Below are 25,096 nucleotides of genomic sequence, written 5' to 3'. Positions count from 1 at the left end.
ATAAAATCTTGACATTTACAGCAACGTGTATGGAACTAGAGGGTATTATGCTAAATGAAATAAGCCAGTCAGGAAAAGACAAATATCATATGATTTAACTCATACGTGGACTTTAAGAAACAAAACAGATGAACATAGGGGAAGTGAAGGAAAAATAAGATAAAAACATAGAGGGAGGCAAAGCATAAGAGACTCTGGAATACAGAGAACAAACTGAGGGTTGCTGGAGGGGATGTGGGTGGGGGGATTGGGTATTAAAGAGGGTACTTGTTGGGATGAGCATGGGGTGTTATGTTGAAGAGATGAATCACTGGGTTCTACTCCTGAAACCAATACTATGCTGTACACTAACTTGAATTTAAATAAGTAAATTAAAAAAAAAGAGGAAAGAACCCTCTGTGTTGTAAAAATCAGCCACATTACATATTTTCTAGAACTCCATGTTGTGTACTCCCAAATGATTCTGTGAGCTAAGTGTAAAGCAGGGGAGAACACATTGGATAATATTTTTTCTTTATACAACACTTTTGTAGTGGCTAATTATTTTATTTTATTTTTTAACAAAATTATTTATTTTGAGATAGAGAGAGCACAAGCAGGGGAGGGGCAGAGAGAGAGGGGGAGAGAGAGAGAGAATCCCAGCAGCTTCCACATTGTCAGCATGGAACCCGATGTGGAGCTCAAACTCACAAGCTGGGAGATCATGACCTGAGCCAAAATTGAGTTGGACACTTGACCAATTGAGCCACCCAGGTGCCCCTCATAGTGGTTTTTTAAAACTATGATCTCTGCCCTCCATGGTGAGTGGGTTAGGGGTAATGACCAGTAACAGAAAGAGGATAGCCTCTTAACCACCATGGGCAGTAGCTCTTTCCCATCACTCCCTATTATCCCTCCAACAGCAAACCTGTCCTACAGCAAAGATTTCTGGTAGACATTCTGAACTCTGAATCCATAGGTCAGCTCTTTAACTTGGTCATATTTTTTCACAGTTTCCTTACCTGTCATCACGATGACCATTTCAATGGGGAGGCTCATTCCTATTATGAGTTCATGTTGCATTATTGTCTATGTGCTTCAAACACTTCTGGTCTCAGTCCAAATTGATCCAAGTCAGGTCTGTAAGGTTTTAAGTAACTTTAAAGCAGTTTGTAAGTTGGAATGAAAAGGAAGAGAAAGAATAAAAAATTTGGAGCATTAAAAAATTGGAAAGGGTAACTATTTCTAGACTTAAAAGATAAGAGATTAAATTGGAAAAACTGTTTCTAGGCCTATGTGATAAGAGATAAAATTGAAAAAGACTTTCAGCAACAAGGCCTACTAAAATTTTTCAGTTTAAGTAACTTGGCCAAGGTGAAACAATTAAGAATATGAATGTTCTTATCTATTGTTTCAGATAATTCAAAGGTTGCCATTAAAAGAGAGGTCACCACGGAAGAGGAAGGGAAAGCAAGGAATCATGATGGGCTTGAAAACATCTTTAGGAAACAACTTTTGTGTGTGCTGAAACCTGGAACTTAGTTGAAGCAAATAGAATAAAGGCCTACCAATGTAAGAGGTAAATTGCTAGGAAACTATGAACGTGGATTCAAAAATTTGACTATTTTGACCACTGAGACCTAAATCAACGGGAGGCTGGTTGAAGAAGATGGGCAAGCCCCAAAGAGTGCATGCTCCCCAGTACCCACTTTAGATATGGCCATGGTAGATAATGGAAAAGGGAGATTCTCCAAGCGAAGAGTCAGAAGCTACAGAGAATGACTGACAAAGAAGTTCTTAGCAGAAAGCAGAACCAGCGACTAACAAAGCAATTTGATCTGAGGCCTTCATAATGCTCTCCCACCAGGATTTCAGAATTGCTATGGAATGTGACAGCTGTGAGTTTTTGTTTCCCACGTTCCAAACAAAGATTTTCATCTTCCGTTAAGCAGTCCTTGGGCCACTGTTGTATATTTGGTAGGTGTTAGTGGGTGGGAGGTAACTTTCCTTTTTAGTGCACGGACACCAGACCACAAAAAGGCCCAGTGGAAAGTACCGCAAAATTGCTGATCTTGAGCTCTGAGCTGGATGTGGAAACGGTGATAGGCAGATAGGTGATAGGGAGAGCAGATGGTGTTAGAGACTGGTGGGGTTTATCTAACTCTGTTTCCTTTGATTCTTGGTACCTACTAGTGTACTCCTTTGAAGTTAAATGGAGCCATGGGACCGAGTTCAGGCCAGTGAAATATGGCTGGAATTATGTACAATACTTCCAGCTTAACCCCTCCAAAATCTCCCTTGAGATCCACCCCATTGCAGAGGATGCAGTGGAGGCTCTGTGGCCTCAGGGATGCTGGAGCCACTGGAAGGAAGGAATAACCCATGTGGGGCAGAACCTTTTATATGCATTGGGATGTGATATGACCAAGAGATAAGGCTTCATTAAATTAAATAATCCAGAAAACAAACCTTTCTTCTTTTGAGGTTTTGGGATCACCTGTTATCACAATTAGCATTGACTAATGCAGCAATCAAAGATACATGCAATTAAAAATACAAGATATGTTTTGGTGTTACCTATTACCTCCAATTTTCTTTCACCAGATAATTGCAGAGGATCTCTGTGGCTAAAGCTCACTTCTGATTGAGACTGGATTTTCTCTATGTCTTATGGTGTTTTTGTCCCCTAAAGTCAGTTAGTCCCCAGAGATTACTGAATGCCTAAACCCAGATCTACTACTTACTAGCTGTGTGATCTTAGACACATATTAGCATGTCTGAGCCTCAGTTCCCTTATCTGTAAATAGGTATAATAATGCTACCTATCTTGGGTTGTCGTGAGAATTAAGTGAATCAATCCATGTATAGTGATCAGCACAGCATCTGACACATAGTATGTACTCAATAAATTTATTTTATCATTGTTGTTGACATCATAGATTGCTAAGTATATGCTTGGCACGAGGGATAGCACTGAAGAAATTATACAAATTCTGGACTTCTGTGAGATATCTGCTTATTTCATGACCCTTGTGTTTGATTTTGTACTTGTTCAGTATAGTTTCTATTAAGTACTTAATTTTAAGAGAAAGGTTTTGCATCTCTCCAATCTACTTTGGAAAACATCGCTTATGGCTGGGCATGTTCTTTGTCTTTCTGTCTGAGTGTTCTGAGTCAGTATGTGTGTTCCTGTTAGTGGCTTTACTCTCTGAATGCAATATTTGTCCATACCCTGTGGCAGTTGGAGTGGGGGGAATACAGGAAGGTGAAAATCCCTATTGGTGGAAGGAACCACTTCCTGCCTCGAGCCATTTCCTGCTTGGATCCACTTCTTGCTCAGATCCACTTCCTGCTTGGATCAACTTCCTGCTCAGAGCCACTTCCTCTTTAGAGTGTTAAGTAAAAAATGGCTGCCATTGTACTTATAAAAGTACACTTTACTCCTCTTTTCTGTCCCTTTTCCCAGGGTACACTATCCAACCATCTCATTTCCAAAGGTGTGTAGGTAACATTTGCAAGATCCAAGTGGTTAAGAATCCTTTCCCTTCTCTATTAGCCTATGAGAACAGAAACTGAACCTATACCAGTGATATCATCATTCAACCCTTACACCATGCATTTAAATGCCTGGTTTACCTGTATGCCTGAGCTAGGGTCTTTATGGGCACACAGCTGGTGTGGGCCATCTCCCTGGCACATGCTCCTTAGTGATGCTAATTAGGTAGGCACACCCACTTGCCTTGGCGTGTTTTATAGTTGACCCAAGCTGCAAACACCAACATGTATAAGACATATGCTGTCTTCTTTGTGTAATTTCAGGCACCAAAATATGCCTACACACAGGGGTGTGTGCATACAGACACACACATATTCTTTTTTGCCTGGTAGAAATATGCTTCTGTGATGTTCCTTCTACTCCCACACATGCCCCTCCATGGTTGGCACATCTCCTAATTATTCCCATCTACTCCCTCCCCATAGACCTTTTGTGTGTATATTTTGGCACACATTCTCTTGATTCTGCCTAGTTCCTCTTTTTCTTTTTTTCTTTCCCTGCCTCCCTCCCTCTCCCTCCTCTTCACAACTCCTTAGAAAATTTGTTAAACTATACACTCTTTATTATTAATGTACATTTATGAAAAATTCTTCACAGTTACAAAAGTGCATGGTTATAAAATCATCTCCATACAAAGGTTGGCATCTTCCCCTTCCCCACCCCTCCCTAACCCTCCCACCCCCAGACATCAGCATTCCACAGGACAGTGTTTAGAAAAACTGAGAGCTCAGTGGATCCAGAGCTCTCTATCCAAAGCTGTGGCAAACATGGCGGTGATTTACACAAGACCTTGCAATTTGCCTCCTTCACTTCCCTTTTGCCTCCTTCTGAGGTGGGTAGAGCAGACAAGTTTCTCTAGCTTTGGGAAAATTTTCTTCTGAGGGATGAGCAAAGATGTCTCCTTATACTCTTCCAGAGCTTAAAAGAATGTCAGAGCAATATCAACAAAGACATCTACAAGGAAAATGGAGGTTGTAGGTCTTTCCTGATGGTTGAAGAGAAATGCCTCTCTTGGTTTGTTCAAATTCCATATGCCATCTTCCTTGAGAGGAGCTAGCAAACTGTAGCAACTCTGGGGACCTATTTTTGCAGGATTCCCTGGTAATCCCTAAAGGAATGGAGAAACAGATGAGAGATTGTCTGAGGGTGACCAGAAGCAACTGGTCCAGAGTGGTGTGGTGCAGATTGGGGTCTTTTCTAAAAAACAATTTTCATCGCCCAGACTTTGACTGTCACAGCTCTGTTGGTTAGTTAAACTTTGATATCCTCAGACCCAGCATGAAGGAAGATTCTGTGATGAGGACAAATCTCTGAGGGATAGAGAACAGAAGGAAGCAGTCAGGCTGTGGCTGGGCTGCCTCAGCCACATATTTTTCTCTTTTTATATTTTTCTGAGCAGCTATACCTAACCCAGCCCTAATGGGATTCCATATTAGTGTATTAAGTGATGCAATAAAGAGATGGTTGAGTAATGTCAGGGAAATGAACTCAAGTTCCAGAGAAGTTGTCCCCGTATCAGTAGATACCCAACATATATGGAACCTCATGAACAGACACATGGACTCAAAGATACCACAACATTTACGTGTTAACTAGTCTGGAAAAACTTATTCAAGACTTGTAGGGATACCATCATGGTTTCTTGGTCAGAAGGGTTGTGCGAACATTTCCAACTGGGCAGTTAGATTACCTCCAGAGAAGTGTGCTTCTAGAAGCTTGCTTCTGATTGCCTGTGCAAGATGGTGGTGGGAGAAATGGAATTCCTTGGCGGTAAGGGAGTTTTATCATTGTGCTTTAGTTAACTGGGGACCTTCTAGTAGCTGGAGAGGAATATGTTCTTTAAAAGCCATGTATCCTACTCAGAAAGGTGTGCCATTAACGGGGACCAAATAATCTCATTAGAAAGGACATTTGAATTCAAGGGGCATTTGGAATCTTGTTTGGTTCTAGTTCTATGCAAAAAAGGTACATATCTTAAAATATATTAACTATATTTCAGCAAATAAGAGTCTCTAGGAGATTATAATAGATGTATATGGTGCCCCTCTATGGGAGGTTTAACTATTTGTGTCAAGACTATTATTTCTAAAAGTTTTACCCCAAGTACATTAGGCTATTAGCTTGATTGGTAAAGAGCAGCCCCAGTCCATCTGTCCTTGGGCATAGTGGAAGAAGAGAGCAGGCACAGTTCTGCTCCAGATGTCACAGGAGTGGGGGCCTTGCTCAGATGTTGTGAGATACGAGGTTCAAGTACCCCAGGTCCAGCAAAGTTTCTGGGTGCTCTTTTGGTTGACTAGCTCAAGGAAGCATGAGTAAGGGAAGACTTCTTGGAAGATGACATGTTATTTTTCTTTATTCCTTTCCTAGGAGGATGGGACGATGCAAAATTGTTGGATCTGAGGGCTAGGTAGAAAGCCCCTGTTTTTAACCTTCATCCTGGCCAGCCTTACCAACATGTTGGACTGTGCCTTAATGTCCTCCTCTGTCCTGCTGAGGTTCTCACCCCATCTCTCCTGCAACCATTGTATCTCTTGCAACACAACACAGCAGGGCTTGAGTAGGAGGGGTTAGCACAGCTTCATCTCTCATTTCCCAAAGAACTTCTTTTTTGCATGATTTCCACCAAGGCCACCAGTTCTAATGTGTTATTTGCACGTTGCAAGGCAGATGACTCCTATTCATGTGCTATTTGTGCTGCTCCTGTGTTTCAGAGGCTCCAATTGCTCTACTGTGAGAACATCTAAATCTGTGAAGGAGCTGGGTTTTACTGCCTTTTATTTAGCTGACATACTGGACGTTCATGGCTGCTGAATCCGAGGGCCCTACTACCCAGCCATCCTGGGCATTCTCTTTCCCAAACACCTGGGAAAGCTGAAGAGAGAACCGAGTTGGAGTTGAGTCCCAGCTTTACTGCTTTGGCAAGTCACATCTGCTCTTGAGTCTCTATTTTCCAATATGTAAAATAGGAGTAATGGGTTGTGAAAAGTCAAGAATGACGCCACAGCATTTTAGGAGCTGTCCAGTGCTGAACAAAAACAGGGTGGAAGCTGACGAAGCTGATGGCAAAGTTGGAGATGACGGCAACAATGGTGATAATAGAGCTTCACACATCAAGTTACTTGATTTTTGACAGACTTTTTAGACAGTTTCCCTGAATAGAGCTGCCTATCACCTTCCTTCTAGAGTGTACCCGGATAAGTTTGGGTAAGATACTCATCTCTCTACACTTAATTCATCTATAAAATGGGAATAATAAAAACCACCAGGCAGTGTTGCTGTGAGAATTGAAATAAATAAGTCAGTAAATTTAAAAGTGCCCCGAAGAGTGCCTGGCCCTTGTTGGGAGCACTTATTCGTCAGCACTACTCGAATTCAAACTTATATAACTTCAGAGGGAACTGTGATGTTCCTCAGCTTGGATTGGGTAGAAAGAACACAGACTTTATTTTGCTTGTTAAGCAACATGTGACTTTGAATGCTCTCTGAACCTTTATTTCCTCATCTGTACAATGGGAACAACAATGCTTACCTCAGAAGATTGTTGTATGCATTAAAATGAATTGTCTGTGGAGAGAGCTTATCACAGTGCCTGACACTGGCAACTGCTTGGTAATTAATTAATATCTCTCATACCCTGATGCTTAAATGGGTGAATTGCTCAGAATAAAGAGCAAATCCTCCTATGGTCACAACTGTGGTGGCCTTCTATTCCTTCAGTCATGGCTACCCTCGTGCTACAGTGCACTTTCTTGATAAGATCCTTTGGTGGGAGCACCGTGGCAAGAACAGTCACAAGATTAGGAGTTCCGGGGTGCCAAGACTCTTGCTGCCCAATTGCTGGACTTCCTGCTTCCCTCTTCTGAAGCTGAAGCTCAAGTGAGAGGCAGGAGACAAGGGTAGGAGAAAGGACACCGAAAGTGTCCACCCTCAGCTCAGTACCTGGGACCTCACTTGCAGGCTGCATTTGGTGGACTTAGTTTGGGAGGCAGTCAATATGAGGTGGTCTCACCTCGTAGCTCCTGGCAGGAGACCTAGGAGGCTGGCATGGGGGTGTTCTCTTCTTCAGGAGGCAGTGTTGGGCAACTCCAGGAGCGGAAAGATTGGGTGTCAGAGGGAAGTTTTGGTCCTGTGCCGCATCTGCTCTATACACTTAAGTCATGAGGAGTGGTCACTGTTCTCAACACACCATGCATATTTTGGCCTCCGTCATTTGCTTATGTCCCCCTTTCTTTGTCTACTTGACAAAGCAGACATTTTTTGATAACTCTGTTTGCAAATTGCCTCCATTCTTGTAATTCTTTTAGACTTTCCTAGGCACAATTGATGATCCCTCCTCTGGGCTTTCATAACTATGTGCTCAGAGTGCTGACAAATTGTCTTATAGGGAATAGTTTTTGAATCTCTCTCTTCTATTAGAGGTAAGAGCCTAGAGGGCAGGGGCTAGGTTAGAGTCATCTGACATTTCCATTTGGCACAGTGTCTGGCCCACAGTCGAGGCTCGCACAAAGGTGGTTTCCTGACCTTGCTTGGGTCATGAAGTGGCCAGGGTACCATGGAGCCAGAGTGAGCAGCGTCCGGTGGTCAGAAGCAGTGGTGGCCAGCAGCATGAGAGATGTTAGGCACCCACGTCAAATCTCTTCCTCTTCACTGGCCTTGCTCCAACGGTGGCAGCAGTTGGCTGTGATGCCCAGGAGGAAGTTGGTGACCACGGAGGCAATGGAGACCACAAAGCCCACAAATGCAATGAAGAGATAATCATCCAGGGTCAGAGTCAGGTGGCAGGCCTTGAAGCTCTCCTCAGTGAGGGAGAAGAGTGGGGCACCCTCGACTTCAGGGGGCCCCCGGCACTCAGCCAGTTGAGAATCTGCAACACAGAACCCAGGAAAGGTGAGGGGCCGGAGGAGAGTGAGTGGAATGGAGAGTCTCCCACCACCCCTCTCCCCCCAAGAGAAGTTGAGTCCTTTTATTGAGTTTCTATGTGTCAAACATTTTACTTACCTTCTTTACTCTCCTCAACAACCCTTGAATCAAATATTTTATACCTGTTTTTAAAGTTGTGGAGATCACTGCTCAGAGAGTTTAGTCACTTGCCTGAAGTCCAATAGTCACTACTGATGGTAGATCTACTGCTGTCTTGTGACATTTTCATCTCTTACAATAGCATCCTAACTAGTTTCTGGGCTTCTGCCTTTAAACCATCTTGATGCAGTTGGCTGAGTATCTTTGACACCCGAAGTCCTATCATGTACTACTCTGTGCTTGAAACCGTCCCCTGACTTCTTATCTTCCCATGGAATGAAAGCCAAGGTCCTCACTGTGAGCTACAAGGACTCTTCTTTCCCTCTGCTCCTTGTTCACTTTGCTCCATCCACACACACATTTTGATCATTCTTCCATCACCCTGAGCACATCCCTTTTCAGGGTGTGCCTTTGCATTTGTCCTGTGTGGGAGTGCTTCTCCCCTGAATCTTGGCACAGCTCAGTCCCTTATTCCTTTGGAATTTTGTTCAAGTATCACCTTACTAATGAGCCTTTCCTTTATGATTCTATATAACATAGTAACTCCACACCACCTCTCTCTGGGCTTTCTCTACTTTCCTGCTCTGCTTAATTTTTCTCCATTGTATTTATCTTGTCTCACTGTTTCTTTATTATCTGTCTCCTCCTCCATGAATATAAGTTCTTCCCATGGTGTTCCTAGTCACTGAACAGGGTCCTGTCCCTGTAAGTGCTCAATGAAACTTTGTTAAGTGGATGTGTGGATGAATGACTCTGTCCAACTTGAAAGCATTGGGTCTTTCTACTATCCCATGTGGCTTTTCCAGGGATGTAGAGTATAGGGTTATGAGTATGGACTCTGGAGATATTGATCTGGGTTCAAATCCCCTCTCTACCCCACACTAATTGTGTGACTGTGCGTGAATTACTTAACCCCTCTGTGTCTTGCTTTCTTCATCTGTAAAATAACGATAATGATGCTATCTGTAACATAGGATTGTCGTGAGGTCTCAGTGAGTTAACATATATAAATAATATATCCTTGGTGGATAATAAGCACTATGTAAACATGTGCTTTTGTTAGTAACCTAGGCTGGTCTCCCTGGACAGGTCAGTGAGGGTCATATTCTGTAGATAGTCTTCTGTAGGAGAAGCTTCTCCTTCAATGGGATTACTTTTCTCTCCATCATTGATGGTCCCACCTCACCCTTCCAGGGTCACTTGTACAAACACATGGTTGTCAATGGTTTCATTTTACTCTGCCTTGGAAATAAGAGTGGTGTGCAGTTGGAAGCTCTGTCCTGCATTGCCAGGCACCAGCTTTGTAGCAGGCATTCAACCCTTTGCTCAGGGTATAAGTATTAATCAAGCTCTCACTTTGGGCAAGTCGTTTTTTTGTTTTTGTTTTTGTTTTTGTTTTTGTTTTTTCGCCTTTCTGGCTCTCGTGCTCTCCCTCCATAAGAAGGGGATAATTCAACCTAAATTGTCTAAGAGTCAATATGCAGAAGTTTTCTAAATTAGGTAGTACATAAACGCTTATTCATCCTGTAGTTTTTGAGGGCAAAGAATAAAATGATGGATTTGGATTGCCCCTTTTGAGAAACGGATTAACATCATTCTCCTTAGAAATGAGGAGTCAGTTTGGGGGAGAAGATGCAATCTGCAGTGCATGTGGAGGGGTCCCTGTTGGCCACATGCACAGCACTCCAGACCCTGCTCAGGACAAGATGGCATCTGAAGTTAACCATTAAGGGCTCTCCTCTTAGAACCGGAAGATGCATAACTCCAAAGTCTATTGTGTGCATGACTGGGGTGGTGGCAAGACAATGTGAAGTCAGGGAATGTGGGGGAAACTGAAGGCAATTGGTATGGACCCTGCAGAGGAGGCTCTGAGGACAACTGGCAGGACCCCGGGGGAGTTCAGGATGGGACCCTGAGGGCTGATAAAGCCCTCTGGTAATTCAAGGGGCCAGTTTTGAGGTTGAGTATATCCCAAGGGCACCCTTCTGTCCCTCTCTGTTGGGATTTGTCCAAAAACCATGGATAATTGTAGGAGAACAAAAAGAAGACAAAAGGAAGATGATTGCCTGGTCCTCCCTATGCTGGCAAGTTCTTTGCACCCAAGAGGAAATATCCTGGAGGATGTGATGTGCTGAAGAGCTTGTTCGGTGGAGAGTGGGGAACCTAGTGGCCAATGGACAGTTACTTTCCCTCTCTGGGGCTGGGGTCCCTCATCTGCACTGTCATGAGTCTGCCCAAATGGGATCTTGGACCTCTCTCCTGCTCCCCAGGAGGATGTGCTTCTTCTGAAGGGGAGCAGGGGCCTCAGAGATCACAGGAGGTGGAAGGTGCATGTGGCACCAGGGTGCCCTTTCTGTCCTTAGTACACAGGAAAGAGGGGACAGCTAGCTTGCAGCCTTCAAGGGGTGAGCAGGTGGGGAGATGGCTCTAGGCAGCCTCCCCCTCGTGCCCCCTAGCATTGCCCCATCTCCATCCCCAGCTATTTTGGTCCCGGAGAACTTCCTCCCACAGCTGTGTAGAAACAGTGGAATCGTGACCCACACCCCTCCCCCAAACTATTTTGGTCCTGGGCTCCCCACTCAGTCTTCCTCTCCCTCCTACCTCATTCAGCATCGTTCTTTTGGAACACATGCTGAGCCAGGCTCTGGGAAAGCCCCTGAGATGGTGCCCCCAGCTATTTCCCATCATTCTACTGCAGGGGGGCTGATGCCAAGGCTCAGTGCTGCCACACAAGAGAGCCGGTGACGGGGGGCCGCATCTGAGCACTGCCTGCCTCCAGGTGAGGTCAGGGCCCATCCAACCTCTGTGATTCAGTCTCCATCAGTCCCCAGTGCACCCCCAATTGGGATTGATTGGTTAAGTTGCCAAATCCATTTTTCTTCTCAGCTGCCACCCCATGCCCTAACCTTGCAGAGCTCTGCTAAGGCCCTTTGGCCAGCCCAGAACTCAGGCCCCGACTCTTCCTGTTAGCTTTGGACATGACTCTTCTGGATATAGCCAGAAGGCAGGCAGACTGCCAGAGTTTGAATGCTGACTCCAACACTTAGCAGCTGTGTGGCTTTGGGCAAGTTACTGACCCTCTCTGCGCCTTGGTTTCCTTCTCTATAGAACAGCGTGTGTAGGGATCTCATCATGGTTCTTCTGAGGATGAGATGAGCTAAATATGACATATGTTTAGGATAAAGCATAAGAGTAAGTCCTGGCAGATAGTAAGTACTAAAATAAAGAGTGTTTGCCTGTTTCTGTTTCTTTGAGTTTTTCCAGCACTTGGAATACTTTAAAAAGCAGCCTGGTAGAGTAGAACAGGGCTTAAGAGTCAAATAAACTCGGGTTTTATCCACGACCCTGCTACTTTCTAAATGAGCGACCCCGGGCAAGTCTTTTCATTGTTCTAGAGCTCAGTTTCTTCACCTGCAAAATGGGAGTCACCAAAATGGGGGGAGGTAACGCGTGCCAAGTTCTCAGGTCACGGCGAAAGCTCAGCACACTCTCGTTTACTATCTGTCTGCCTCCGCAGGTCCCAAGTGCTGCAGATGCAAGGGTGGTGTGTGTTTCACTGGCGAACGGCACCAGCAAGCAGGGCAAGGACTCAACGGATGAAACTTGTGGGGGGACAGGGCTGGTGTGCACAGAGGCCAGCCCAGACCAGGGCACGCACCAGGTGCTAAGAGCTGTCAGTCCCTCCCTGTTCTTTGGATCCTTTGCTGGCAGGGGGGCAAGCCCCTCTGTGCCCGTGGCTGCCCAGTCCCGCCCTCCTGCCTTACCCGCCGTGCAGCGCTGGATCCGGTTCCGCAGCCACTTCAACAAGGGCTCCATGGTGCAGCCGCACACCCAGGGGTTGCCGCCGATCTGCAGGGTCACCAGCCCCGGCAGGCCCTCCAGGGCCTCGAGACTGAGGAAGGCCAGGCCCCCGTAGCTGAGGTCCAGGTCTCGGAGCTGCACCAGGCCCTGGAAGGCTTGGGGGTGCACCCTGCGCAGCCACGGGTTGTGGCTCAGGTCGATGTGCACGAGGCCATGGGCTTCTTGGAACATGTCGGCCGGCACGTGGCTGAGGTTGTTGTAGCTCAGATCCAGGTGTGCCAAGCGCTTGGCGTGGAGGAAGAGGCCCGGGGGCAGCTCCACCAAGGAGTTGTTACGCAGATCCAACACCCGGAGCTCCATGTAGCATGTGAGGTAGCCGGGCGGCACGGCCGTGATGCGGTTGTGGGCCAGGCTGAGGTTGCGAGTGTCCATCGGCAGGTCTGGGGGCACGGAGAACAGCCGTTGGCTGCTGCAATCCACCACCTGGTTATGGCATGTACAGAGGACCGGGCAGCTAGCGCCGGCATCCGAGCGCATGGCCCCGGCTGCCAAGAGGAGGGAGACCAGCAGCACAGCTGGGTGGGGGGGCCCAGGCCAGGGCAGCTGGGACCAGGTGTCACCCATCTTAGGCAGCTGGCAACCGCCCTGCTGAAGGGAGCCCACTGGGGCCGGGGCTGTGTTCATGAATCAAGAGTCGGTGGCTCCGAAAGACAGCTACATCAGGGCCAGGGCCCCGGAAGGTGGGGCTTCTGGGCACGTGGCATCATGGCTCAAGCCTTTCCTCGGAGCCTCTGAGCACCAGAGGGCTCCCTAGGTGAGATCCACAGGAAGTCCCCTTTGGAGCCGAGGGGGCAATAAATCCAGCCGAGGTCCTACAGGGTCTGAAAAGATGATCAACGCTTGAGAGAGTGAGGGACTGAGGCTAGGGCTGGACCAGCTGCTAGCAGGTCCTGGAAGGGTCCCTGTGGGTCTGTGTTCCTCTCACCCATGACCCCTGGCTGCTTCCTGTCTTGTATTACGTTGGACAGGTGGTGGAGGGGGTGAAGGACATAGATTGTGCCTGTTGAAGGTCCTGGCGCATCTAAAAACCCGGAGCCCCGTCCCGAATCTGGGACCGATTAGGAGGCCAGGGCTGCATGTGGGTCTCCGGCATTTGAGGTCTCAGAAGCCATTTCTTCTGGTGGCCCAGGGGGCTCGAGTCCAAGGGGGTCCTGGGGTGGGTGTTTTGGGAAGGGAGCCTGGGGCCGAGTGGGTCTCCATGGGCCTCCTGAAAGCCTGAGTCGTCAGCCTCAGCATCTACTGAAATCCCCAAGGAGGCTCTTCTTCCCCCAGGTTGGGGAGGACCTTGAGTGACACCCACTGCCGGCTGCCAAGGCTGGAAAGAGCCATGTGTCCTGGAGAAGCAGGATGGAGATCAGCTAGGACCGCTTTGGCCACTTCTCCCCGGCCAGTGCCTCTCTCCCAGCCCAGCTCTGCGTTCAGCAGGCGGGGGCAGAATTCCCTCTGTCAACAAGGAAAGCACTCAGGCGGAGATCTCCAGTGCCCTCGCCTCCCTACTGTCCTTCCTAGGTTCCCTGGCCCCCTTCTTCTCTGCCACCAGCCACAGCGTTTTCTCTGCATGCTGTGTGTCAGGTGTGGGCAGCGCTGGGCTCAGACCCCACCCTCACACTGTGGTTGCCTGTCCTCCTCCCGGGGTTCTGTCCTGGGCGAGATGCATTCGCTTCTCCTCCCAGCCTCGCCCCTCAGCACCAAACACCCCACCCCTGGGCAACTCCCTAAAACAGGCACAGCCAGGCTGGCTGTTTGCATACCCCTTTCAAACAGGGTTAGCACTCCCCCCCCCTCACCCTCTCCCTCCCTTACCTTCTCCCTCCTCTCTCTCTCTCTCTCTCTCTCTCTCTCTCTCATTCACACACACACACACACACACACACACACACACATTGTTCTCCTGTGATCTCCCCACATTTTGCCCTGCCCTGTGCTCACACCTCCCAGTTTTCTGTCCAACTGCCTTCTGCACACGCACTGCAGAACCCCCTTTCCAGTCCGCCCCCCCCCGCCCCCCGTGTTCCACCCTCCTGCACACCCCTAATCCCAGCCCCCTTTCTACAAGCACCCCACTCTGCTCTCTGTTCCCCAGTGTGAGCCCACGTCCACATTTGGTCAGGCAGAGAGAGCGATGACATACCCGGTGTCTCAGCTCTGCCGTCCACCGCATCCCCTGTGGCCCCCCGCATCCTCTGTGGCCCCTGGCTGTCCTCACTTGTCCTCCCTAACCCCCTCGGTCCGGCAATGCCTCCCCTCCCAGCACTTCTAGCCTCAATCCCGCCCACCGGGAAATCACCCAGCTCCTTTATCCAGACCCATTTTTCTGAACCCCAAGGTCCCCCCTTGCACTCCCATAGGCCCTCAGGAGCCCACTTACTCTGTTCCAAGGACACAGCCATCAATCTGCAGCAGACGTGGGTCTCCCTCCCTCATCCTGGAATCCCGCTTGCTGCTTCAGAACAGATTGCCTCCCCGGCACTTCCCCTCCCCCGGCTTCTCGTTCTCCATGGCTCCTGGATCCCGGGGCAGCATCCTCTGTGGTTTCCTGTCCTGTGCTCCCGGTGCCTGGCCGGTCCCCTTCTTTTACTCAAACGGGGAACCTGAGAGAGGATGCTTAGAAGAAAGTTCACAGAATCCTCTGAATGCTTCTTCCCGAAACTCAGCTGGTGCTGAGGCTGCTGGGGTATGAGGCTTCCGCCAGGTCTTCCCCTCCCTCCGCCTTCCTTTCCTCTCTCCCCCTCCTCTCTCCCTTTTTCGCTCCCTTTTTTCCTCGAGGGCCAGGTACTGACGTTTCGCTGTCTCTTAGCAACTGCCTCCACATCTCTGAGCAACAGGAGAGCTGGCTATGGACCCCACCAAGAAGAGAGAGAAGAGAATGAGGCAGTGGCAGAATCCACAGCCACCTCCTGGGTCCCAGCGACAGGGCAAGGGAGACATAGGGGGAGGGGGCAGGGGCAGGGCAGGGAGGAAGGCAGAGGGGGCAGGCAGGGGGAGAGGGCAAAAGGGTCCTGTGGGAGAGGCTGGAGTGGGGGCAAAGCAAGGGTCTAGAACGTGAGATGGGGGAGGGGTTGCTTATGGGCATTTGGCATTGGGCCCAGAAGGGAAAATAGAGAGGGGTTGGAATGGAGAAAGGAACTTTTGGAGGGGAGGGGGGAGAAGCTGGGGAAGGCAATGAAGACATGAAGAAGGATGGAAGGAAAGAAGAGAAGTGTGTGTGTGTGACAAGTTTGCTCACTTGATGGGATGTATCCAATCAGTCCCTACGTAGCATCTGTCTCCCTGGGACTGAAGATATTTTGGTCACCAGGTATCAGGTGGCTGGACTGGCTCAGGGCTTGTCAGGGACAATTACAGAAGGTGATACCTTCTCTGTGTTTGTTCATTGTTTCATTACTGACCCAAAAAAATCAGAGAGTTTTGGGTGGCAAAGGGCAAAGTGACAGGTCCAGGTCGGGTACCTGGGGCCGCAGATACACTCAGCTCTGTTTCTAGGAGTGTGGAAGCTGCCAGAAAACTTCACGGTCTTGACCTCTTTTGCCAGGTCCCAAGGACTCTGTTTGCCCTCCGGTTTCCATGTCTCCAAGCTCCCTGTCCCTCCCCGCCATGGACTGACCTCACAGGGAGGGTGAAGACTTTGCAACAAACATCTCATTGAACAAATCTCCAGCTGACCTGCATTTGAAAAAGCAGCTTGACCAGTTGCTATGGTCAACGAGCTGGCTTCTTTCTTCATTTTAATAATTATTTGTTGAGCACCGACCATGTGCCTGGCACTTGGGTACATGGTGGGCATATAGCTGTCAGTGAGGCGGATGAAGCCTTTTCCATTGCAGAGGGCATCGTGGTCCTGTGTGTTCACTCAGTTGATCTGGGACCTCTTCTGTTTAAGCAATATCTTAAGTCTTTGGGGGAACCCAAAGACTTAACAAACATGTGTTAAGTTGCACAGATCCTAAGCATGTACAAAATCCTCAAAATCATTGTCTTCTCCAACATGATTCTCTTTCCCTTATGGTCTTAGAAGTTCTGCTGCTAAGCCTCGTCCTCATATTATACTCATTTTGAATCTTTTATGTTCTACAGTGCAGAGTAGCCTGGTAGCGACTTCATTAATATTTATATATTGAATTGGCTGAGGTAAATATGACTTGTATTTCCCCCTTGCTTAAAGAAGGGAAGAGTCCTTCAACTCATTATGAGCTTAGAAATAAAATGTTAATCTTAATGCACAAGACAGAACAGCACATTGAGACAAGTAATCCATTATAAACAAGGACTGTTGGCCTCAGTCAAGCAAAGTTAGCATCAACATTAAGTGAAAACTGATAGAAAACATAGTTATTTCAATAGAGACGAAGAAAGATAATCATGACATTTCTTTTTTCTCTTAAATGTTTATTTATTTTTGAGAGAGAGAGAGAAAGAGAGAGAGAGAGAGAGCACAAGTGGGGGAAGGGCAGAGAGAGAGGGAGACCCTGAATCCGAAGCAGGCTCCTGGCTCTGAGCTGTCAGCACAGAGCCCAACACGGGGCTCAAACCCATGAGCCGTGAGATCATGACCTGAGCTGAAGTAGGATGGTCAACTGACTGAGCCACCCAATCAGAACATTTCAATATTTAGTGTTGACTAAAGGCACATTAAAAAACAAATCACAAAGAATGGAGGTTTTCTTCCTTTACGTAATATGAAATTTATTTATAATAAAACCACTATTATGAGTAAAGGAAAGTACTTGTGACAGTGTTCTTAAAAAATAAGTACACGAGAATGCCTTGTCATCATTTGATACTCCAGTTTTCTGGCCTGTACCATTGGGATAATAACAATCATGACGTCTAACTCATGGGGTTGTTTTACGGTATAGGAGTCTTTATTAATAAAGTACTTAGAATAGACACAGTGAGCACTACAGACGTGTTTGTTAAGTGAACAAATAAAATAAAACACATGGCAGAGTATAAAATTGCTGGAATTGTTAGGCAGCAGGGAAAACAAATTGAACAAAAGTGGGAAACGAAGGACGGAAAATACCACACCTGCACGTGATTTGAATGTATTCTGGGGCAGGATCAGAAAACCCTCACTGACCATTGCATAGAATGTCTTCTGTACAAAGAGAGAGAGAGAGAGAGAGAGAGAGAGAGAGAGATTAAATGGGAGCAGACACCTTTAAAATGATCTTTTGCCCAGAATCATTTTAGGTTAAGTATTAAAGCATTGTATCCCAAACTCGTGTCTCATGGTACGCTGTGCGCCATGACAAAAAAGTTTATTCTCACATAAGTTGAGAGCATGAAACATTTCTTTCATTAAACAAAATGAAACAGATTTATTTATTGCCAGATTTCTCAGGGCCTTTAACGTGCAAATATTCATGATGACCCGAGAAGGGAAAGGACTGGGGAAGGGGGAAGGATGTATCACACCCAGTACCACTCTTATGCAGAGTGCCCGGCTGCTTCTTTTAGCAGAGTGACTTTTTCTTGCACAGCAGCCTTACAGCAGGAGTGATTCACTTTTGAGCCCCAGCAAAATGATAAATTATTACATACCATGGCCTTTCCTGGCCTCTTGCAAGTTATTGAAACCGTGACTGTTCAATCAGGAATGTCAAGGATTTACTCTACTGGGAAAATACGCAGAAATTAATCTTAGAGTTGTAGACACAAATGAGTCGAAAAATCATTTTCCTAATTATGATTTCTTGACATACATAGCGAATGAGTGGAGATGATGACAGAAAACCTTTAAATACGTGAAAATAAACGCAATCTACCACCCAAGAAATTTGTTCAGGGACAATTATGAAACTTCAAGAGAGTGAAGATACAGAAAGGAATGGAAAGTTAATCTCTCTAGTTACTGGGAAGGCTTAAAATAGGAAAGATGACTTTGCGTTTTATGGCATAATAATTTAGTGAAGTATTTAGCAGAATCTGGTGAACTGGTGGTAGAAACCATCGGGGAAAAATGAACAGGAATGCACAGATGATGTTAATGAAGACAATAATGATGATGGGCAAAGCTGAGGAGTGGAATCGGTGGCTTTCCTAACTAAAAGATTAAAACATATGTTGCAAACGGGAGCACCTGGGTGGCTCAGTTAGTTAAGTGTCTGACTCTCGGTTTAAGCGCAAGTCCTGATCTCACAGTTCCTGGGTTCGAGCCCCTCATCCAGCTCTATGCTGACAGCATGGAGCCTGCTTGTGATCTCTCCCTTCCTCCCCCAACCCGCCCCTCCCTGGCTTGCTCTCTCTCTCAAAATAAATAAACAAACATTATAAAAACATAGGTTGCAAACTGAAAATTGGCCAACGGCATTACCCAATGTTTGTGCTTCAGGAAGGGACCTTGGGCTACACTATCCTTTGAGGAAGTGATTCTCACTATCAGAATAGAGAAAAGAAAAATGAGAAACAAAACCACAGTGTTGAAAGTCATCTCCGAGTAAGAAGTGTTGTTGAGACATTAAAGCCATACTTCACTTTCCTACATGAAGAAGTTCCAAATGGCCCAAAGAATTAAAGAGAGAAACAAACAATAACAAAATGCAAATCAGGGAGAGAACAGAATAGCACGTTTCTCCCACTATGGAGGGAAGATGTCTTTCTGTGTCAAGGAAACAGAGAATGTCATTTGCGACAAGATGGCTTCTGACAAACACACAGCATTGAAAAACAACAAGGTTTCCTTGAGCAAAAAAAAAAATGGCAAAACAAAATTAGAGAGAAAGGAAAGAAACTCAATGAAAAACCAGATTTTAGACATAAGTGATTTAAAATAATCTATGCAAAGTATGTTAAGAAATGTTACGGATATCATTTTGAAATTGATAGAATACATAAATTCCTCTGATGCAAATACAGAAAATAAAGTGTTGTAGATGTTAATTATACCTCAGTAAAAACCAAAACAGAACAAAACCCAAAATGCCTTGGTAGGCAAGGTCCTAAAATGGCCCTCGTGGTAGGTCGAATATAATGACCCTCAAAGATGTTTTTATTCTAATCCCTGAAACCTGTGAATATGTCACCTTATAAGGCAAAAAAGACTTTGTGGATGTGATTAGATTAAGGATCTTGAGATGATATTATCCTAGATCAACAGGTGGGTCTAATATAAAAACAAAGATCCTTCAAAGGGAAAGAGAGGTAGGAGAGTCAGAGAAGGAGATCTGATGGGGGAGGCAGGGGTTGAAGATGCTACCTGCTGACCCTGAAGATGGAAGAAGGGGCCAAAAGTCAAGGAATGCAGACAGCCTCTAATAGCCAGAAAAAGCAAGATTCTCTCCTAGAGCCTCCGAAGGAATATAACCCTGGTGCCCTATTTTAGGCTTGTGACATCCAGAACTGTAAGGTAATACAGTTGTTTTGAGCCACTAAATTTGTGGTAATTTGTTACAGCAACAGGTCACTGAGATGGCCCTCAAGAGTCCTATTCCCTGGTGTGGACACCTCATTTACTCCCTTCCCCTTGAGTTTCAGCCAAATCTGTGACTATGATGAGATATCGCTCCCATGACTATCCCCATAGTCAGTTGACTTTGTGTTAATCAAAAGGGAGATTACCCAGGTTGGTGTCACCTGATCAGGTGAACCCTTAGAAGAGATATTGTCCATTGCCAGCCCTGAGAATGGGTTGGGGGGCAGATAAGAAGGGCCCGAGAACCCTCTGGTTGTTGAGTCTGATCCTTGGCCAACAGCCAGCAAAGAATCTGCAAGGATGTGGTTCTGCCAATGAATTTGCAAGATGGCCTGGGGATCCGGATGACAATGCAGCTGGCCAATGAGTCAATTTCAGCCTCTTGAAATACGCTGGGTCGACAGCCCAGCCGCCCTCTGCCGGGACTATGCCAGGACTATATGGAGCCATAGACTAATACATGAGTGTTGTTCTCAGCCAATCAGTCTGTGGTAATTTTGTTATGTCGTGTGGAAAAATGCATGGTCTCACTAGACAGTAAATGCAGAGCAATAAAATCTACTTTGTGATACCACGTTAACCCAGTAACGGTAAAAAACATCTGTGAAATCCCACATGCTGGGTATGGAGGAGCCAGATACGTGCACATTTACTGCAGACGCTGGGAACCAGCTCGGACCCACTTCGGAAACTGCCTGCCCCTTTGACCTAGTAATGAGTAAGAAATTAGTTCATACAAAAATATTCAGGGCAGGAATATTTATGATAAGGAAAAAGAAGGAAATAATGCGAATGGCCGGCAACAGAGGGTGCTAAGCGAACACCATATTCATATAAAGGAAATGCCAAGGAGAACACTGTTAATCGTGGCACCCGGATGGGTACTGTGGCTGCCTGGGAAGCATGAAGAATCACATTAACTGAATAAAGCAGAGCAACCCTTAGCTCATAGTTGGACTGCTAACTTCTAACTCCTCCTGAACCAGTCGTTAGCTGCGTCACTTATCCTTACCGTGCTCAGTGTTCTCATCTCTAAAATGGGTGTGATTTCAGTACGTACCTCACAGGGCTGCCAGGAGGTTTGAAAGAGGCAATACAGGTAGAACCTGGCACAATTCTTGGTCCTTTCTAGACGCTCTGTGAAGAGCCATTACCATGCTTATTAGTTTTTATTACTATTATTACTGTTATAATTAGTTTAATTATATAAATTAAATTAAGGCATTAAGTTGAATGCCTTTTTCACTCTTAAAACTTCTTGATTCAACCTGAGAGCCTGTGTAACACAGTGGTTACAACAAGGGATACGAGACAACAACAATAATGACAACAATAATGATACCTGACTCAGGGTTGTTGGAAGAATTAAATGACCCACATGAAATAGGTCATGGTACCTGGCATACCATCAGCTCTCCACAAACCTTAACTACTGTTGTTGTTATTATTTCAGGAGGAAGTTGGTGGAGGTGAGTATGGAACCACAGCTCCAATCATAGCAATCGTTTTTGGGCAGTAATCCCAGCCCATTCTTTTTACTTGTGACCAGGTTTCACTTTTTTTCTACTCCTTGGTTCCTGGACCCCTAGAGTAAAATCTCATAATTACGTGCGTCAAGATGAGGCGCGTTCATCTGCCGTGTGGGTCATATGTAATGCGGTTGGCTCCCGCTCTCTGCCCCTCACTCCCCTCTCCCCGCCTTGGGGACAGGGAAACGTGGAGAGGAGGTCAGGACTGATGGGGAATAAGGGGTGAGTCGAGGTGGCTGCTTTTGGCACCCAGTATTCTGTTGGCCAAATCTATCTTGGAGTCACTGTCACTGCCCTGCACGTCCCAGACAGCTGCAAGGTCCAGAATTGTTCCTGCTGACATGGTCGCTGCGTGTTTATCAGGGATGTTTGTCTCGCAACGTTAGTTTTCCTAAAACGAGAAAACAAACTGAAGTTTGTTGGGTCTGTCCTTCTCTTGGAAGTTCTCAGTGTAATTACATGCTTATCTGTCTGTCTCGCTTGCTGGGCTCTGAGCCCCTTTTGGGCAGGTATGGTACTTTGTTTACTGTTTTCCTCTGGTGTCTGATACATAATGAGCGTGAAAACATCACAAGTGTTTGCAGCGTGAATGAGCGAGTTCACTTTGAAGCATCAGGTCAGCTGTACCTGTTGTTGGGCCCTCTTTGCTGAGAGCGCATTAATCCTCTCTGGGTAAAACGGCCTATGCTGGTTCAATGTCTGTCTAGGGACACTACTCTTTACCACTGGCGCTAATGGTAAGAGAGGCTCCTGGAGTCTGATAGAAGAGAGAGAAGAGGATATAAAGAGGTGCAATAACAGATGGAAATTTACCATCAGTTCCCAGGAGAGCCGGAGGTCGGAACAGCAGCATTGTCACTTTGGGGCCCATTGAGAGAGGCTGTCTGGCTACATTTGCTGGGACGGGAGGGAGACTGGGGACAGAACAAAGGGACCTACTGCCTCCTTAACTGACCAGAGTTGACCAGCATAGGGCCAGAAAGGAACCCATGTATGCTGTGTAGCTATAATGTCCCATTTTACAGAGAGGGTGACTGAAATCCATCCACTTATCTAACACATATTTACTGAGCACCTACTATATTCCAGACCCTGTCCTACGAACTGGACGATAGCCATGTTTGATGTATACACAATATGCACCAGTAGGGCATATGGGGCCAACATCCATTCAGATTGGTGTCCGTGATGGCTGGTGGTTACACATTTTGACTGTTCTCTGTTCAGCAGTGAACAAAAACAAGTCCCAGCTCACTTTCTGTTTGCAGGAGACAGAGATGAACACACACATAAACACATGTATGGCGGGTGATGATAACTGCTATCAAGAAGAAAAATAGGGGCACAGGGGCAGAGGTTAGTAATTTGCCTGAGATTTCACAACAGATAAGAGGTGTGACCTAGGTTTGATGATCTGAAGGATGACCGACTACTTGGCCTCCATCCACACAGCCTGTGATGAAGGGACTGTGGACGCAGCTGGCCATGAACTTATAGTTCTAGCTAAAAGAGACCTTGTTGTGTGTTGGCCATGAAATATTTTTTGAGCCCCTACTACGCACCAGGTACCATGCTAAACGCTGGTAATAGGGCAGTCAAGAAAACAGGCCAGGTCTCTTCCTGGGGAGGGGGACACAGGGAAAAAAGATCTTAAAGGATTAGAAAGATGCAAAGTTGGTAGAAGGGAGAAGGCAGGATTGGGCAGGTAGGGAAAAGCAGGGCTCTGTGCTAACATGGGGTGGGGGGGGTACCTCCCTGAGAAAGCCATGCATTCTCTGAGTGCATTTGTCCTGGCCTCCTTCTTTTACCTTATCAGGTGTTCTTTAGAAGCTCATTGGCTTTTTTTTTCTTTTAATTGCAGCTATCACCTTCATTAGATGGCTTTTTTTTTTTTTTTTTTTTTTGGTGCTTCTACAAGCTATTTACTGTTAACATTTTGTGGCGTGATTTCACCCCTTAGGTGATTTTTACAGCCTTGCATCTCTCAGGTGAAATAACTTGCTTCATTCTATGAAATATAGGTTTTAATGCACCAGGAGGCAACAACAAGGAAAACATTATTTCTCTCAAGTCCTCTGAATATGAATCGAGGGGGCAATAAGATGTACGTAGTTTATAAAAATAATGTTGCGATAATGACTGATAAAAATAGCCAGTTGTTTACAGCTTATTTGATAGAGCACTGAATGGCATTACTCTGCTCATGACTGATAGATAGAAAATGCTCTCCTTTCTTGATAATTTACCCATCTCTTTTCTCTAGCTATGCAGAGAAATGTAAAAAAAATAGGGTTAATATAAACTCGTTGATTTTGAAAAGCATGATCCCTTCCTGTCTGGTTCCCTGCATCTTCTTTCCCTTGTGGGTAGCTGCTGGGGCTGAGTCCTTCTAACATGTCTTCCCTTCGTGGCTCTGATGCTGTCCAGATGCTTTCAGCCAGCCCTGGACTCCACGGCCAGACCACAGAGCGACTCCAATTATCAGCACCCAACTTTGAATCATGGCTCTGGCCCATTCATTTAAGGCGGTCACCTTTGCCCAGGCATCCTTAGGATTCTGGGAAGAGGATGGTGGGAGGGAGCCCCGATGCTGCCCTGGGACTTTCTGGAAAATGAGAGTGGTAGTGTTGAAGGAGGAGGAGATGGGAGGCAGGGATCAGGAAAAGCTGGGGGCTTTCTTCGCACATCCTGGGAGGTAATTCTTCCTTACACGATGCTTCTTGGTAAGTCCTGCTGGAAATACCCTGGAACTGCCTCGAGGTCATGCCCACTCTTGTGTCACACATCCTTTTGCTCTGTCTCACCTGTCTACATGGATAATGGTGCACCTTCTCTCTCTTGTTTTAGGCACAGAGAAGCTGCCACATCTGGAGTGATTTATTCCTGCCCATGTCAGCGAGGCCCCCGCTGCTGATTTCTTGTCCTCGCCATGTCACTCTCTCCCGGGGCTGCTGAATGAGAGCCAGAGGCCTTGGTCAGAGCTGTAGTTCTGTCATTTTCTGGCTCTCTGCTCCTGGGGATGACAATGCATAGATAACGTTTACCGACCACCTACTTTGTGCCAGGCACAAAGGTTTTAAGCGCTTTCCACTGGTTCCCACAGCCTGTCGATGGCAGGGGAAGACCTTCAACCTGATCATTCTCCTTCCAAAGCCCAAGCCTATACCTTTTTCTGAACCTCAGTCTTCCCCCTGGGTGAAATGGGGATCAGAATTCTCCTTTTTACCCCAGAGGGTTAAAAATGGAACATTCCTGTAGTATCTGCAAAGTGCAGCAGAGACTGTTTTGGTGAGTAGCTATGAAGGGAACAGCCTTCACAGGTGCACCTTCTCTCTCCCGGGTGTGCTCCAGGCTCAGTGCCCAGAGGAGACAGAGGCTTGAGCAGATGGAGACCGGAAGAGGATGTGCAGCAACAGTGTCCCTGAGGTCTGTCCCAGGGGTGAGTATGAAGAGCTCTTGGTTGCCCACTCAGGCTGTAAAGGCGGAGGCAACAAAAAGAAGGTTGGTTTCCTGTCAGGAGCAGAAAAGAAGGAATTTCTTTTTAACCCATGTTTTATTTTTCTGTCTCCAGGAGAGACATTGGGGGCCAAGGTGTTTGTGCCTGGGTGGTGCCTTTGGTCCAGAGAGCTGCTCTGGGCTGGCTCAGGCTCGGAATCCAGAAGGCGGAGGGGGGCTCAGGCCTACACAGTGTGGTCCTCACTGCAGAGCGTGAGGGAAGGGAGAGGGGCTGTGGCAGGA

At 46.6% G+C, this 25,096-nt stretch overlaps 1 protein-coding gene across 1 annotated transcript; it reads right to left on the bottom strand.

The window, feature by feature from the left end:
• Window positions 1–4,221: 4,221 nt before the first annotated feature.
• Window positions 4,222–15,121, bottom strand: LRRC55 (leucine rich repeat containing 55). Its single transcript, XM_030333478.1, has 3 exons — window positions 14,784–15,121; window positions 12,319–13,858; window positions 4,222–8,399 (listed from the first exon to the last, which is right to left on the bottom strand). The coding sequence occupies exons 2-3, from the start codon at window positions 13,037–13,039 to the stop codon at window positions 8,164–8,166; spliced, it is 957 nt and encodes a 318-aa protein (XP_030189338.1). The 5' UTR covers window positions 13,040–13,858; window positions 14,784–15,121; the 3' UTR covers window positions 4,222–8,163.
• Between the last annotated feature and the right edge of the window lie 9,975 nt (window positions 15,122–25,096).

The sequence above is a fragment of the Lynx canadensis genome, chromosome D1, assembly GCF_007474595.2.
Source record: "Lynx canadensis isolate LIC74 chromosome D1, mLynCan4.pri.v2, whole genome shotgun sequence".
Lineage (NCBI taxonomy): Eukaryota > Metazoa > Chordata > Mammalia > Carnivora > Felidae > Lynx > Lynx canadensis.
The sequence above is the reverse complement of the archived record's forward strand: the minus strand, read 5'-3'. Positions and strand labels throughout refer to the sequence as shown.

Bases quoted from the DNA above. Each gene is read 5' to 3' on its own strand.
- LRRC55 (XM_030333478.1), bottom strand. From the start codon at position 13,039: ATGAACACAGCCCCGGCCCCAGTGGGCTCCCTTCAGCAGGGCGGTTGC. The intron at 8,400-12,318 runs GTAAGGCAGGAG...TCTGTGTTGCAG, and splicing joins GATCCAGCGCTGCACGGCGG to ATTCTCAACTGGCTGAGTGC.